We start from the raw sequence: 18067 nt of genomic DNA on the forward strand, positions 1-18067 counted from the left end.
TTCCCTTAATTGAGATTTATATAACCTTATGAACATGTTGGATGGTAAATAAAAGTAGGAAGGTTTGAAGGGTAGGGTCATTGTCACCACTGCTGCCTGCCGTGTCATCAACTACAGCTTTAGAACAGTAATCTTTGGTGGGCAATTATTAAATTAATCTTTGAAAATGGATGAATAACTTAGAGAAAATTTATATATCACGGTGTGCCCTGCGGAGCGGTCTGTCTAGATCCCAGTTGGGCGACTATGAAAGCGTATTGGCTGGTGTACCACACATCTACATAGCTGATGTATCCACGTCAACAAGTTCCATGGGTCCCATCATGAGGTATATATTATATCTAAACCGTCAATCCACTTGGTGAGCTGGCCGTAATGCTCTGGATAAAAAATAAGAAAGATCTAAAGATCAAGTGGAGTACACTGCAAAAAGCACTGGGAGATTGAACAGCTACCATTGAAACCCTTTTGGGTTACAGAAGTTTTGGATCAATATGATATTTTTGTGACCTTATGAACAGATTGGATGAAAAACAAACGTTATTGTGGGCCCTACAAATGTTTTATAGGTGAAAATCATTATTGCCGCTGCTATTTGTGGTGTGGTGTAGTTGAAATTTTTTTTTATCCATTTTTTGGATCATGCTCTAAAATGATCTCCAAAAATAGATGAATAGTGTGGATATAATAAATAGATTATGTTCGAGCCCATGTAACTTTGATCTCCTTTGAACCGTTCGTAAAACTTGGAGCTTGAGGAGGGTCACCGCCAGTCTTGGCACGGAAACGGATTGGCTACTCGCCCTGCCACCAGCCAATGGCTGATGGTTGGTGCTCTGTGGGCCCCACCATGATTATGTGTGTCATCCATGCCGTTCATCTATTTTTCTAGATCATTTCATAGTGTTACAAAAAAAAAAAAAAAAATTTGAAGTACATCCCAATCTCAAGTAGACCACATTATAGGAAATAGTGTTGAATGAACATTGACCATAAAAAACTTTTTGGTGGACATTAAAGTATTGGAACAAGCTCATCTTTGGTTTTTCCCTTCATCTGGGTCCTTATGATCTAATAAACAGACTGGATGTCAAATAAACAGTACAGTAGGCCCGGGGAGGATTTAAATGATGGATATCCAATCACTATTGTTTTCCTATAGTGTGGTCCACCTGATAATTATATCCCTCTCATTTATTGTATAAAGCCCTAACATGATCTTTAAAAATGGATGAACGGAATGGATGAAATACATACATCGTGGTGAGGCCCACAGAGCACCAACCACCAGCCACGGGGCTGGTGTCAGGGGGAGTAGCCAATCCGTTTCCCTTGGCACGACCCGTACCTACCCCAGCCAATCCGCTTCCGGTGGCAATTGGGTACCACGTGCGAAGCCTGGAGTACCACACGCCACCTATCTGCGGGTGTGTTAACATCACCAAGTTCCGTGGGTCTCACCATTAGGTATGTGTTATATTCCAACCGTCCTTTCACTTGGCCAGCTCATCTTAAGGCTTGAACCGAAAAATAAGTCAGATCCAAAGATCAAGTGAACCACAATGCAAAAAGCCAAGTGGATTGAACGTATACCATTGAAACCCTTTTGGGGGTCACAAAAGTTTTGGGTGAATATGATATTTGTTTTTCCTCTTCATCTAGGTCTTTGTGACCTTATGAAAAGATTTGATGGAAGAAAAAAAAAAAACGCCGTGGTGAGCATATGAATATTTTAACAATGAAAATCATTGTCCCACTTCCATTTCTGGTGTGGTCCACTTAAGCTTTGGATATCAATCATATTTAGCATCGAGCTCTAAAATAATCTCAAAAAATGAATGACCGGCGTGGATATAATAAATGCAACATTGGCCCATGTAACTTTGATCTCCTTTGAACCGTTCCTATAAGCGACCTGCAACTCTAGTCTTCGCACGACCAGTACCCACACCTGCCATGTCGCTGATGTTTGGTACACCAGACAATCCGCTTCCCCGGACGCGGATTTCCTGCGAAAGGCTTCCTGGGCAGGAAACCTAGGTGGGGCCATCGTGAAGTCTTTGAGAAATCCATCCCCTCCATCAGTTTTGTGAGCTGATTTTAGTATAACATATCACAAATGAGCAAGATCCAATACCCAAGTGGGCCGAAAATGTGAGGATTGAACTTCCACAATTGAAAATTCATGGGGCCACGGAAGTTTTCAATCAGGGTAATATTTGTTTTTTCAGTTCATCCCCGTATAAATGACGTTATGAACTATATGGATTGCATTTAGACATAACCGTTGACCCAGGGAGGTTTCAACGGTAGAAATTTTCCTACCCACATTTTCCTTCTGTGAGGCCCATTTGAGTCTTGGATACATCTCAATTTTGGTCTCAAGTTCTGAAATGATCTCATAAAACGGATGGATGGGTTAGATTTCTTACAAACTTCATGGTGGGCCCCACCTAGATTTTCCGTGCAGGAAATTCTCGCAAAAACCTTCCGCAGTAAGTTCTCGAAAACTTAGGTGGGCCCCACACTGATGTTTATGAGAAATTCACCCCATCCATTCATTTTTTGAGATAATTTTATGACATGGGGCCAAAAATGAACTGGATCCAACACTCAAGTGAGTCGAAAACGTGAGGATTTAACTTCCACAGTTGAAATATTCATGGGCCCGCAGAAGTTTTGAATCAGGCTAATATTTTTGTTTTCAGTTCGTCCCAGTAGGAATGAAGTTATGAACAGTATGGATGGTATGTAAACAGCATCGTCAACCTAGGGAGGTTTCAACGGTAGGAATTTCCCTATCCACATTTTCCTTTAGTGCGGCCCACTTCAGTCTTGGATCCTCTCACTTTTGGTCTCAAGTCCTAAAAAGATATTAAAAGATTGAATGACGAAGTAGATTTCTCACAAACATCAATGTAGGCCCCGCAAAAGTTTCCAGCGCGCAGGAACTTCTAGCGAAAGGCTTTCGCAGGAAATCGGCATCCTTGGGAACAAGCTTGAGAGGGACGCGGATTGTGTACAGACATCATAAGTAGGGGTGTATACAAACCGAGCTAGCTAGGTTAGCTCACTCAACTCGACTCAAAAAAGCTCAATTCGACTTGATTCGAAGCTAAGTTCGAGCGGAGTCAAGCTAATTTTTTGAGCTCAAAAATGAGTTCGAGCCGAGTTCGAACAAACCCCTACTCAACTCGACTCGGATCGAATCCAGCTCAAATCGAACTCAGATTGAAGCAGTTCAATGACTCTTTTTATTTTGTCATTGATGTTGCTCACGAAGTGCTTGATAAAATGACTCAACGAAGTGTGACTGGTGGCAAGGAAGGTATGTACATGAAACAAATACCCTTTTTTTCTTAGTTGTTATGTTGCTTAGAAGGTTTTTGATAAAATACATGTAAAATCATTGCTTCTGTTTCACAAACAGAGGGATTTTAACAGTGCACTCCAGGTGTTTGTGGAAATGCTTCAATGGCGAACTCGGCTCGATCTTGACTCGAACTCGGCCCGAGCTGGCCTGAGCTGCTAACCGAACCGAGCCGAGCCGAATTCGAGCTGAGGTCAGCTAGTGGCCGAGCCGAGTTGAGCTGAGGCCAACTCGAATTGATTTGACTCGATATACACCCCAAATCGTAAGTGGCAAGGTGGCTATTGGCCGTGTTCAGCCCCAACATGATGTATGTGACCTATCCAATCTATCGATCCATTTTTTCAGACTAATTTATGTCACAAACTCAAAAATGAGGCATATCTAAATCTCATATGGACCACATCATAGGAAAGAGTGGTGATTGAACACCCACCATTAAAAAATTCTTAGGGGCCATAAAAGTTTTGGATTAAGATGATATTTATTTTTTCTCTTCATCAATGTTTGCGTAACTTAATAAACAGGTTGGATGAAAAATAAACATTACCGTCAGCCCTAGAAAGCTTTTAATGGTAGGCATTCAATTTCCACTGTTTTCTTATGGTGTGGTCCACTCGAGATTTGGATATCCCTCATTTTTGGTTTCATGCTATGTAATAATATGGAAAACTATATGGACGGCTTGGATAAAACACGTATATATCATGTAGGGCCACAGAGTACTGTAAGTAGCCACCTCGTCAGTAGGCAATCCGCGTCCGCTTGAGAGGTACGGTCCTGTCGGGGATCCGTGGGGCCATCCTGATATATGTATTTTATCCACGCTGTTCCTTCATTTTGAAAGATCATTTTTGGGCTCATCGAATGCTAGAGTGGGCCACACTACACGAAACAGGAAACAGTTGAGATTGAATGCCTGCCACTCAAAACCTTTCGGGGGGCAACAGAACTTTTGAATCAAGCTGATATTTATACTTTCACTTCATGCAGGTCTATGTAACCTGACGAATAGATTGGATGGTAAATAAACATTACAGTGTGCCCAAGAAAGGTTTCGACGGTGGTGGTTATCGTCACCACTGCTTTGTGTGGTGTGGTCGACTTGACCTTTCTATCTGCCTCCTTTTTTGGTTCATGCCCTCAAAAGATGCTTCAAAATGAATGGACGGTTTGGATAAGACATATATATATATATGTATATATATGTATATATATATATATATATATAGATTGGATGGTAAATAAACATTACAGTGTGCCCAAGAAAGGTTTCGACGGTGGTGGTTATCGTCACCACTGCTTTGTGTGGTGTGGTCGACTTGACCTTTCTATCTGCCTCCTTTTTTGGTTCATGCCCTCAAAAGATGCTTCAAAATGAATGGACGGTTTGGATAAGAATATATATATATATATATATATATATATATATATATATATATATATATATATATATATATATATATATATAGGGTGGCCCACAGAGCCCCTGACAGGACCGTCCATCTCTATGGTGGGGTTAGTACCCAATCCGCGCCTCCATATTACTCCTGATGGAATCATATTTTTGGTCCCTTGGCTGCGTGCCCCACCTCCGATCAAAGATTCCTGTAACCATTGGTTACACGCAATCTGCATCTGAATGGGATAGAATAGATACGATGGACGGTTTGGATCATTGGACCACATCTGCGCGCCAGCAAGGCGAAGGGTCCAAATGAACGCTTTCATTCGTGTATTTTACTTTACCGTTTCAATAGATAGGCACGAGAGAGAGAGAGAGAGAGAGAGAGAGAGAGAGAGATGGGGACTTCTACTGGAAGAATAGCTCCACATGCAGGCATGGTAATCGTTCAGCTCATCTCAGCCACTTACGTTGTGGTGAGTAGGGTCATACTCATAGAAGGAATCAGCTCTACTGTCTTTCTTGTCTACCAATTCGCATTAGCCACAATCATAACGGGATCAATGGCATTTATCTTTGAAAGGTATGCAAGATGGTAACTATCGAATCAAAAATTCCAATTTGTCACTTGGGTCTTTTTCTTTTTCCTTCTATTTGAATGGTATAAGCTTGAAAAAAGTAGGAATCTCATCTTCGTTATTCATGTCTTCTTTTGGTTGGTTGCAGCAGGGATAGGCCTCCTCTATCAATATCCATCTTGGGCTGGATTTTTATCCTAGCTTTAACTGGGTGTGTAGTTCTCTCTCTCTCTCTCTCTCTCTCTCTCTCTCTCTCTCACACACACACACACACACACACAATTTGGGTGCGTTTGGATGTACAATCCAATCGAATTACAATTGCTAGTTTAACAAAACGCAACAATCCAATCGTGATTTCGTTAGAATTAAGTATTGAGCACGTGGTGATTACCGAAATTTCGCAGATACACTTCTGATTCTGTGAAAGAGTTTGATCGTGCCATATGCATGCCTGCATAAGCTTTGCGTGTGGTACACGCGCGAAAAATAAAATGCCTTAATAAACGGATGCGGATTCGGTGGATCCGGGACCACCAAGCTAGGTGGATCGTTGATTGTTGGGCCCACCATGATCTATGTATTTAATATCCACACGGTCAATCCATTTTTTCATATCATTTTAGCTTAAGAACCTAAAAATAAAGCCTATCAAAATCTTAGGTGGACCACACCACAGGGAACCATGGCGATTGAATGCCGACTATTAAAAATATCATAGGGCCACCATAAATAGATTGAATGCCAACTATTGAAATTATCATAGGCCACCATAATATTTTTTCTATCCAACCATAGGCCACCATAATATTTTTCCTATCCAACCAATAGATAAGGTCAAACAGAAGGGAAAACACAAATATTATCTTAATTCAAAACTTTGTGCCCCGAGGAATTTTTAATGGTGTGCGTTCAATCACCTCTGTTTATTGTGGTGTGGTTCACCTGAGATTCGGATGTACCGCATTTTTTGTCTCATGCCCCTAAAATGAAGGGCCATCAATTATTGAAATTTGTTTATTGAATTCTAGCAATCAATTTTCTTTTGCCTTAGCCGTCCAATGGTGTCCGATAGTCATTCATGTAGCATCATACTTTAAGTGTGATTTTGGGTTATGACCCAGCTATGGTGGGTCCACAGCTAGAGGACAAATTAAATTGAGGTACACTTATGTCACGTGTACAAACTCTTATGGGTGTCTATTAGGCATACCACTGCCAATGCATCCCAGTTTGCATACTAGGAAAAATCACCATTGCGTCTTATTTTTCTTGAATACACCGCCATTGACAAATCTCGTACCTAGTGGTTTCTCATATTCCGATTTTCTCAAGATATTTTGAGATTTGCACGTTTCTCTTCACACGCTATCAGGAAAGTCTCAATGAAAATAAAATATTAAAAATAGTTATTATCAGTTAGTAAATAATTATGAAATGAAATAAGTCTAAAATGATTTTTTTTTTTTTTAAAAATTTTTTTTAAAGTTATCAAGCACTGTATGTGTAAAGCACATATTTAGTACATTTGGGCAGTTTACTACAAAAATCACTCTGGTCAGCTGATCCTATCCACCCATTTGAGCAGTTTTCACTGTTAGAAATGCCTGGTTAGGATCATCTGATTATTCTTATTATGGGGTATGACCCACATGCAAATGGTCAATATTTCATACATTTAGCACCCAATCCTGTTCGTTGATCATTGAAATTGAGAATTTTACAACTAAAATTGATGAATTGCAGGGTAACATTGTCACAAAATCTATTATCAGCCTCCCTGTACTACATCTCCAGTGCATTAGAGTCCTCTGTTATCAACATGGTCCCCGTCTTCATATACATCTTATCTATCATCTCAAGGCAGGAGAAGCTTGAAATCAACACCTTATGGGGTAAAGGCAAGCTGTGTGGTACTCTTGTGTCCGTCTCTGGTGCTTTCACTCTCATGTTATGGAAAGAGTCGGCTGTTGATTTGGTCAGCACAACAGGATGGGGAGAATGGGCGCTTGGCTTGGCTATGGTTGTCGTTGGGGTTGTTGCTTTCAGTGCATGGATTATGTTGTTGGTAAGTGGCATTGACATCCCTCTGGTAAGCTCTTTACTTACATGGTAGATGCACGAGATCCATACCGTTCATTGAGTGGGCTCCACCTTATTGTCCCCTGGCCCAAAAATCAGGTTGGTTTGCTCATCAGTTGCAGTCATGTACTTAACCCTGCATTTTGTTTGCACACCGTGGCTAACCTGATGACGTTAGGCCAGGGTGTGTATATACAGTGGGGTGTGGGTAGAACTCTAATCATAGTCTTGGTTCTCAGACTCGGACGAATCTGACGTGACTCGTCAGATTCGACTGGTTCTTCTATGGATCCATCTTGCCGAGTTACCCTGGACTGGTCCCGGACTTGGTGCTGAACCAGTGGGTCTACGTTGCCACGTCTTTGATCTAATTTTAGTCTTGCCTGTGACTTCAGCGCATGCTGCTTTACATCCTTGCTGACTGTGGGGCCCACCTTGATCTATTTGTTTTACATCCATGCTGTCCACCCATTTATCCAAATCATCTGAGTGCATGACACAAAAAATGCAGATTATCTAATTCTCAGGTGAACCGCGGCCCAGGAAACAAGGGTGATTGCTATTAAGAAGTTTTCAAGGCTGATATCTGTCTTGTCCATTCCTTCGGATTTTTGCAGCATTATCAGCAGGCTGAATAAAAAATAAAAATTCACTTTTTAATGGTGGGAATTCAATCACCACTTTTTGCTGTGGCGTAGTCCACCTGAGATACGAATTTACTGTACTTTTAGGCTCTTGCCTTAAAAATCGGCCGAACAAACACATAGACAAATATATCAGGATGGCCCCACAGGTGATTGATGTATGTTCATTTGATCCATGCCATCCAACCCTTTTGAAAACTCATTTCAGGGCATGATCCAAAAAATGAAGAAGATCCAAATCTTAGTTGGACCATACCAGGTGAACAGTGGTGATTGAGCATTAAAAATTTCTTTTGGGCCACCATAGTTTTGGATCAAGCTGATATTTATGTGGTCCTTCGTTTAGGTTCTCGTGACCTTGTCAAAAAGGTTGGATTCAAAGTCAACATTTCAGTGGCTGCCAAAAAGTTTTTAATGGTGGGGATTCAATCACCACTGTTTCCTGCAGCGTGGTCCACCTAAGAAATGAATCTGCTTCATTATTGAAATAATGCCCTAAAATGGGCTTTCAAAATTGATGGACGGCGTTGATTTAAGCTACGTAAACAACGTACAGTAGGCCGATCACACCCACCTGGGTGGGATATGGGGATCCACCGAAGCCGAGCCCGGTCATGTAATGCACGGGGATCCCAAAGCATCGATCACGTGGGCACCAGCCCAAAAGTTTTCCGATGATGTTTTTAATTTGCCTGTCATTTCATATTATAACTTTCTTCAAGAGTACTTTCGCCAATTCCCATGAACGAGCCGGATCACGTGCACCACGTGCACTGCAATCTCTATGGAAGTATATAAGTCCGTGTGTAGGACCGGGTCAGCTCCCATAGATTGCGTGTTTATTCGAATGATGGTGTCTCTTCCCATGGATTTCTTTATCCAATTTGTCTGGATTAATATTCATAATACGGCATCATACATGTTCCGTGTGGGGCCTACCCTGATGTGTGTATAGCATCCAACCTGTTCACAACACTGCCCAATCAAGAAAATGAGATGCCCCAAAAATTAAGTTGATTAACCATCATGTAGGTTACTACATGAATTTAGAGTTTTTGGCCGAGTTTATTCACTTAATTCAATAGCATGGATCACTTAATGATTAGATTAGCATATTTTTGGGTATTGCGTGCCTGATTTAGGAAGCTACACCGGTGGCAAGAAAACTTTCTACAGCAAGGGTGGTTAGAAAGTCTTTGGACAAGATGCCACACGACAAGAGACTTGTTCCAACCAACCGAAGCCAATTATAATATTCCACTGGTTTATTTTTTATTTTTATTTTTGGTTTTTCCAATGGGAATTCGTTCCATTACAGGCTGTTGTAGTCAGCTGTATTAATGATTAGTCATTGTTTCTAGCATCTAACATCCTAGATTAGTTAGAAAGTATGGAGAGTCTATCCTGAGTAGTTGCAGAGAGTTTATAAAGAGCTTGTAATCTTCTTCTTTATGTAATTGCTTAGAGGGTGTTTAGTTGCCAGATTACAATCCAAATCCTTTAATCCTCAAATTCACTTCTTTTTATTTATTTATTTATTTTCTTTTCTTTTTGTATATATCACTTCTATTTTTCGATATTATATTTCATTATCTTCAATATTATTTAAAAACTATATAAAAGTCCCGTAAATAATTTTTAGCAGAGACGTGAATCCTAGACATGAACATGACCCCGGTGCCCAAATCCAAATCCAAATCCCATCTCTAGTTGTAATTGACGCTTAAAACTAGACACCATGAGTTCTGAATGCAATCAATTTAGGATCCCTTACCTCATATATGGTATTATATGTGAACCAAGAAGATTCAAATAAGATTCACTTAGGTTTGGGTTTGGACAGGGGTAAGTAAATTTTCAATCAGCTTCACTTCCCTTCTCTTGCATACGATCGAATAAAAGATACAATTTTAAAGGTTAGAAAAATATTCTCTATTTTAGTTGTTTATATTAAAATATATACATCATTTGATCTTATCTGTTTATTCTTGTTCATAACAAATGTCTTTTGTTAGATGGAGTTTGATATTGATTGACATTAATACAGCCTGGTGACATGACCCTTTACGTCAGGCACATGCTTCAGTAGGTCTGCGGCCAAGAACATGATAACGCCAAGTGAGTCTTAAGCCATTATGCATGTTAATTATCCTCGGGTAATAGATAAAGTATTGTGTAGTCCAGCGTAAATGTTGTAATAGGTCTTTGTCAGGGACAGAACCCTGTCTCTTAGGAGCCTAACATCTTGCGACATGGCCAAATGCGAGACGGTGCTTGGCGTAGGGCCCTCTCAGGAGTATCTGCATGCGATTTCAAATAATCTGCAGACTGTATGCTATAGATTGTTGATTGGACATCGTGGTCGTTGCCATAGTCAGTTTCAACAAAAGGCTTTTAGAAAAGGCTAAACTGGCAACCCACAACATCTCCCATGGGGCACTCCATAGTTGACCATTGCGTCCACTGTCTAAGTTGTTATATTTGCACAACATCTCCCATGGGGTACTCCATGGCTGACCATTGCGTCCACCGTCTAAGTTGTTATATTTGTTAGTGATGATATCTTAAATCTATGAATCAAGGTGTATGTCTACGACGCGTAGATGTCATCGAAGTCGGCTCGATGCCATAGGTAAAATTCAGAATTTATGAAGTTGGTTGTAGGATACTTTAGGTGTCCTGTTCGATACCATTGAAGATTGTTGATGTCATCGAAGGTTGTTTCATGACATCGAAGGCCTGTCCGATGCCATCAGTAAAATCTAAGAAATCCATGTCTAGTCGCTAGAACATTTGGTTTTTAATTTGATGCCATCGAAGTTGGTTCGATGCCACCGACAATCTATCGATGCCATCGAAGTCCCATCGAAGGTACCATCGAACGATCATGCAGAAAATATACAAAATTGCGTAAGTGCGAGATTTGTTTTCTATTTCGATTGTGATTCACCAAGAGGCTATATATATGGGTGTAATCAAAATTAGGGGATATTCAAAGCTTTCTAATTCGTTCTTAGGGTTTCAAGAGCTTATAAGGGGAGATTCGAGGCTTGTTTGAATCGGGTATTCTCTCTATCTCTTCTAGTTTTTGCTTTCATAGTGATTATGTCGCTTTGTGCCATGGTTTTTTCCTATAAGGGTTTTTCCTCGTTAAATTCGGAGTCTTTGTGATTGGGCTTGATTGTGCAATTGGAATACTTTACTTGATTCATCTCTGTGTACTTCCACGGTCCCCCAACAAGTGGTATTAGAGACTAAACAGTGGGGCATAGGTTAAATCCGAAAGTAGAGTTTAATAACATCTAATCTTAAGTTCGATGTTGAAAAGTACTTTGGGAAAAATAAATTTGAATTATAAAATGTTAAGATGATCGAACTCTTAGTGCAGTAAGGATTGGATAATGTACTCCTTGAGAAGTGACCTGAAATCATGACGGATGATGAATGGAACAAGATGAATAAGAAAGCGAGAACCTCTATCCAATTGTACCTAACAGATGAGGTCCTCTATAATGTCATGAGAGAGAAAACTATAGCAAGTTTATAGGCAAAGTTAGAGGACATATATGCAAAGAAATATCTTGAAAACCGCTTATAGTTGAAGTTGTAATTGTTCAATCTACAGATGATAAAGGGAGGTGATGTTGAGGCTTGCATTATTAATTTTAATAAGATGATTTGCAAATTTTTGGAAGTAGAGGAAACGATTAAGGATGGAGATTAGGCATATATCTTGTTGAATTTTCTCTCGGCTTCATATGAGTCATTCAAAGACATGTTGTGTACAGGTAAATTGTCTCTTAGTGTTGATACCATTATCTCAACCCTTCAAGAAAAGGCAATGAGAAAAAAAATGTAATATAGGCGCCTCAATTGATACATTGGTTATGAGGGCAAAATTCTGAATAAGACAGTGGATCTTCTCGATCGAGATATACATCCAAGGGCAAGGGCAAAGGAAAGCTGAAGTGCTGGAACTGTGGGATGTCTGGGCACATGAAGAAAGATTGTACAAATCCTAAGACAAGAAAAAAGAACTTAGAGGCTTCTTTCAGGGAAGCCAACACTGCCAAGTCTAATGAAGGTACAAGTTGAAGTGACGTGTTGTTGGTATCCATGGTTGGACACTTATATTATGATCGTACGGATGAGTCGATTTTGGAACTTTGGCATCATATCATATGACTCTTCATCGAAGTTGTTTCACCGGTTACAAAGAGTGCGATGGTGGCCATATATTTATCGGCAATGATAATGCCTGTAATGTGGTGGGTGTTGGAACAGTGCACATCAAGATGTTTGATGGCATGAAGCGTACATTGACTAAGGAAAGACACATTCATGACATGAGGAAGAGCTTTATATGTCTTGGAGCATTCGAGGCAATCGGGTGTAAGTTCACCAATTTTTATCATGTCCTTAAAGTTTCAAAAGGGGCACTGATTGTTATAAAGGCACAGAGGAGTAGGAACCTTTGCAGGTTGATCGGGAGCATTTCATGGGGTGGAGCTACAACGTCTGTAGTGGATTCCATATTTACACATATTGGCATGCACGTCTAGGCCACTTGAGCGAGCAGGGCATGAAGGTACTTTTCTGATTGTTGTTAATTTCAATTTTTTAATTTTTTTATTTAAGTATATGTGAGCATTGTATATATGGTAAATATTTAATATTATTTTTTAAATCTAGAAAACATGTATGTAAGGGTGTTCTTGATTATGTGCATTCTGATATATGTGGGTTGTCGTCTATGGTTTTCGTTGGAGGGTCATCATGGTTCGTCACATTCAATGATGACTAGTCCAGGAAAGTGTGGGCCCATTTTATGAAAAATAAATCCAATGTTTTCACAAACTTCCAGCAATGTAAGGCAATTGTGAAAAAATAATTAGGGTAAAAGGTGAAGGTTCTAAGGACAGATAATGGTAAGGAAGATGCTTCAGGTGAATTTAATCAATACTATAAGGATGAAGGGATCGTGAGGCACAACACAACATGCCACACGCCAGAGCAAAACGATATGGCTGAGCGGATGAATCAGACTCTCTTGGAGAGGGCCCGATGCGTGATTAGTAATATGACTTGTTACTTGATGAATCTGTCATCTTCTATGACCATTGATGGTAAAATTTTAGAGAAAGTATGGAGTGGTCAACAGATGGACTACTCAGGATTACGTGTGTTTGGTTGTGAAGCTTATTCTCATGTACCGTCAATTAAGAGAGATAAGCTAGACTAAAGAGCCAAAAAGTATATCTTTGTTGGGTATGCTGGTATGAAGGGGTACAGGCTGTATAACCTGGTCACATAAAAAATCATCATTAGTTGTGACGTTAAATTCGATGAAGGATCCTTTTTCCATAAGGATGTGCATAAGGATCCAGAAAAGTTGGTTGTGGATGTTTAGGTTAACATAGATGATGCTCAGGCTGATACAGATACACAGACAGAGGTACATGAGCAGGTGGAGTTGCCACCTGTGGAAGGAATCCACTGTTGGATCGTAGGTTACCGGTGAGATACAGAGATGAATCCAATATCGCATATACCCTCATTACGGATGAGGGAGATCCTTCTACTCTTCAGGAGGCTCTTTATGAGCCAGATGACGAAAAATGAAAAGCTGTGATGAACTCTTTATATAAGAACAAGACGTGGGATGTGGTGAAGCTTCCCGTTAGCCGAAAAGAGATTGAGTGCAAGTGGATCTTCAAGAAGAAACATGATGGTACAAGGTAAGGTTGGTAGCAAAGGGAAACACTCAGAGAAAAGGCATCAACTTTACTCACACTAGTTGTAAATCAAATATCTATCATATTCGTGTTGACACCGGTTGACTAATACGATCTTGAGCTGGAACAAATGGATGTGAAGACTACCTTCCTGCACGAAGAATTGGAAGAACAAATATACATGAAGCAATCAGAATGCTTCGAAATAAAATGGGTAGAGAACAAGATTTACAACATAAAGAGATCATTGTACATCCTGAAACAGATGCCTAAGCAGTGGTATAAAAAGTTTGATTCTTTCATGATGAGTCAAAGGTTTACTAGGAGTGAATATGATCACCGTTCATTATAAGAAATTGCGTGATGGCAAATTCATTATCCTGGTGTTGTATATTAATGTCATGTTTATCGCCAGTCATAAAATGTTTGAAATCAATTTACTGAAGACTCAATTTTCAAAGACATTCGAGATGAGAGATTTGGGGGCTGGAAGGAGGGTTCTCAGCATTGATATACATAGAGACAGTAAAAGGAGTATGCTTTAGTTATCTCAGAAGGAATACCTGGTGAAGTATGGGATGACAAGGCAAAGCCGGTTAGCATTCGTCACCCGACTCATTTTAAGCTTTCTTCTAAACAATGTCTTAAAACTGATGAAAAAAAGTAGGAGATATCTCTTATGCCTTATTCGAATGCAGTGGACAGTTTGATATATGTCATGGTCTGTACTAGACTAGACATTTCACATGCGGTTGATGTTGTTACTAGATACATGTTTAACCTCTGAAAGTAACATTGAGAAGCAGTGAAATGGCTACTTAAATACATTTGAGGTATGTAGGACTACGTCTTATATTTTGAGAAATCGGGGGCCGAATTAGTTAGATATATGGATTCTGACTACGCTGGCAGTGTGGATTCTAGAAAGTTGACTTCCAGTTAGAGTGGAGCAATTAGTTGGATGTCGAAGCTTCAGTCTATGGTGGCTCTTTCCATAACTAAAGCTGAATATATGACAGTGACAGAGGCATTTAAGGAAGGCGTTTGGTTGAGGGAGATGATAAATCAGTTAGGGCTTCAGTAGGAGACCATGCTTGTTAATTATTATAGCGAAAGAGCTATCAATTTGACTAAAAACTCTGTTTATCACTCATGTATTAAACACATTGATGTTCGTCACCATTTTATCCCACAGGTGCTTGAGGAATGAAGTGTGATTTTAGAGAAGATTCACACAAGGGTGAATTCGATAGACATGCTCACTAAGGTGGTTCCCACATAAAAGTTCAAGTTATGTGCAACTTATCTAAGCTTGGAGAAGGTCTAAAGGAAGACGGAGGATGCACGAGAAGCAATGATGGATCTATGATGGAAGATGGAATTAGAGATGATGAAAAATGAGTTATAAAGAATGACGATTGAAGACATAGTGAAGATTGTTGTTGATTGAAGTTTTAAATCTGTAAATCAACATGTCTTTCGATGATGCTTCGATGGCATTGAAGTCTGCTCGATGCCATCGGTAAAATGTAGAATTTATCAAGTTGGTTGTTGGACACATAGGTGTCCTGTTCGATGCCATTAAAAGTTGTTCCATGCCATCAAAGGTTGTTCGATGCCATTGGTAAAATTTAACAAATTCATGTTTAATCGTTAGAACATTTGTTCTTTAGTTCGATGCCATCGAAGTGGGTTTTATGCCATCAACGGTCTGTTAATGCCATCGAAATCCCATCGAAGGTACCACCGAACGATCACGTAGAAAATACACAGAATTGTGTAAGTGCTGGATTTGTTTCCTATTTCGATTATGATTCACCTAGAATATATATATATGTGAGTGTAATCGAGATTAGAAGGTAGCTCAGAGCTTTCTAATTCATTCATAAGGTTTTCAAGGGATTGTAAGGGGAGATTCGAGGCTTGTTCGAATCAGGTATTCTCTCTATCTCTTGTAGTTTTTACTTTCATAGTGATATCTGTCACTTTGTCCTGTGATTTTTTCCCATGTTAAATTTAGAGTCTTTGTGATTGGGCTTAATTGTGTAATTGGAATACTTTGCTTGATTCATCTTTGTATGCTTACGCGGTCCCCAACAATATTATTTTTTAGTTTTTCACAATCAACACTACTGGAGTACACAAATTACTTATCACACCACAACAATGTAAATCAGAGAAAGAACAAATCCAGATCAAATCCTAGGTATTAGAATTTGGATCTAACATCACTGTTAATTCATGCTCTTTGCGAAAGTATGATAAATGAAGATAAAATAATACAATAATATAAATAAACAAACAATAAATAAACTGCAAACACACAATATTTTATGTGAAAAACACTTGTAAGAAAAACCATGGGACAAAGCGATAGATATCCACTATAATCAAAACCTTAGAAATTTACAGACTCACCTTTTTTCGATCACAAATGTACTCGATCTCCCCTTGCTATGTGCAACCCCTCGAGAAATTCCTCCCAAGCCTTTACAAGTGTTGAAAACTATCTCACCTCGCAAACTCTTTCCCTTAAAGTGAACACGCGTAATAATAATTCAAGCCCTAATCTCAGATTAGGCTTGAATAACACAACTCTATGTAATAGATTCAATTAGACCAAGTCGAGTCAATGAGTTTTCTAGTCAAACCGAAATCGACCAAAACTTCATAGTGAGCAACCAAAGAATTCACGCAATTTTCGGTTGGACCGAATTTGACCTCGGTTGAAATGAAAATTACAATCTCTGCACTACATATCGACAGAATTCAAGGCACCCTACACAACAATCTCCACCTTAATTCGTATTTTACCAAGTTACACTTAAGACCTTCTACACAACCTCCACCTTGAGCTTAGATCGCTCCTTGCATTATTTACCTGGTATGTAGCTCCATCTGCACCCCTGTGCAAGGGTGCCTAATCTCATCAATGACTAGTGAGATTTATCAAGCCCAAGCAATGCTTGAACTTCTCTCTGGTCATCATTTTTAACAACATGTCTGTGGCATTCTCGTCAGTGTGAACCTTTTGAAACAAAATCTCTCCTGAAATAATGAGCTTACGTATCTTGTGGAACCTCACGTTGATGTGTTTAGTTCGCGCATGATACACTTGATTCATTGCTAAATGGATATCACTTTATCTATCGCAGTGCAACTGAATTATCTCTTGCATCAACCCAAGTTCTCATATCAGACTTTTGAACTATAATACCTCCTTTAACGCCTCCGTCAAAGCCATGTATTCCACCTTGATTGTAAATAACACTATTGTAGACCGTAGCTTAGATTTCCAATATACCGGTCTACTTGCTAATGTGAAAACATATCCCATAGTGGACCTCCAATTATCTAAATCACCTGTATAATCAAAATCCACGTAACCTACAACTCCTCCTGAAGCTCCATGTCCCCCGAACATGATCCTAGTGTTGATTATGCCCTTGAGAAATTTGTGAATCCACTTAACAACATTTTAAAGCTCTTTCACTGAATTCACCATATACTTGCTAACCACACTGACTACCTGTGAGAAATCCAACCTCGTGCAAATCATTACATACATGAGACTCCCCACTGCCCTCACGTATGACACGCGTGAAATTTCTAAAATATGTTCTTCAGTACTTGGATATGACCTAATTAACAACTTAAAATGACCTAATTGAGGTGTGCTAACTAGCTTAACACCTTACATGTGCAACCTCTCTCGCACCTTCTGCATATAACCCTTCTAAGAAAGTTACAACTTCCCAGACTTTTTGTCTTTGTTTATCTCCATGTTAATGATCTTCTTCACCGTGCCTAGATACTTCATGTCAAACTCTTTTCTCAATAGAGACTTAAACAAGAGTATTTTCTTCTTGTCGTTTGCAACAATTAACATATCTTCTACATAAAGCATTAGTAGAAAATATGACCCATCCTCAAGTACCTTGTAGTATACACAATAATCATACTCACACCTTATACCCAATATCCACCATTTAGGAATCAAACCGCTTGTACCTCTGCCTTGGAGACTGTTTCAGCCCATACAACGATTTATTCAGCCAACACATGTGGCATTCCTTACTAAGCTCCTTGAATCCTTCAGGCTGACTCATGTATATGGCTTCCTCTAAGTTCTTATGACGAAATAACATCTTAACATCGAGTTACTCCAATTCGAAATTGGATTCTGCTAATATCACTAGTAAGACCTTGATTAAGGTATGTTTCATGATCGGAGAAAAAACCTCATTCAATGA

At 39.5% G+C, this 18067-nt stretch overlaps 1 protein-coding gene across 3 annotated transcripts in view; it reads left to right on the forward strand.

Annotated features, from left to right (window-relative positions):
* Nucleotides 1-4980: 4980 nt before the first annotated feature.
* The window catches only part of LOC131240082 (auxin-induced protein 5NG4-like), a 29095-nt gene continuing 16008 nt past the window's right edge, over nucleotides 4981-18067 (forward strand). The window contains exons 1-3 of one of the 3 annotated variants that reach the window (XM_058238118.1): nucleotides 4981-5358; nucleotides 5502-5564; nucleotides 7100-7421. In XM_058238118.1, the coding sequence (XP_058094101.1) occupies nucleotides 5174-5358; nucleotides 5502-5564; nucleotides 7100-7421 (570 nt within the window). In that variant the 5' untranslated portion in view covers nucleotides 4981-5173. The remainder of the gene's footprint in view (nucleotides 5359-5501; nucleotides 5565-7099; nucleotides 7422-18067) is intronic. The other 2 variants (XM_058238117.1, XM_058238116.1) reach the window with 2 other exon arrangements.

Source organism: Magnolia sinica, chromosome 3 (assembly GCF_029962835.1).
Source record: "Magnolia sinica isolate HGM2019 chromosome 3, MsV1, whole genome shotgun sequence".
Lineage (NCBI taxonomy): Eukaryota > Viridiplantae > Streptophyta > Magnoliopsida > Magnoliales > Magnoliaceae > Magnolia > Magnolia sinica.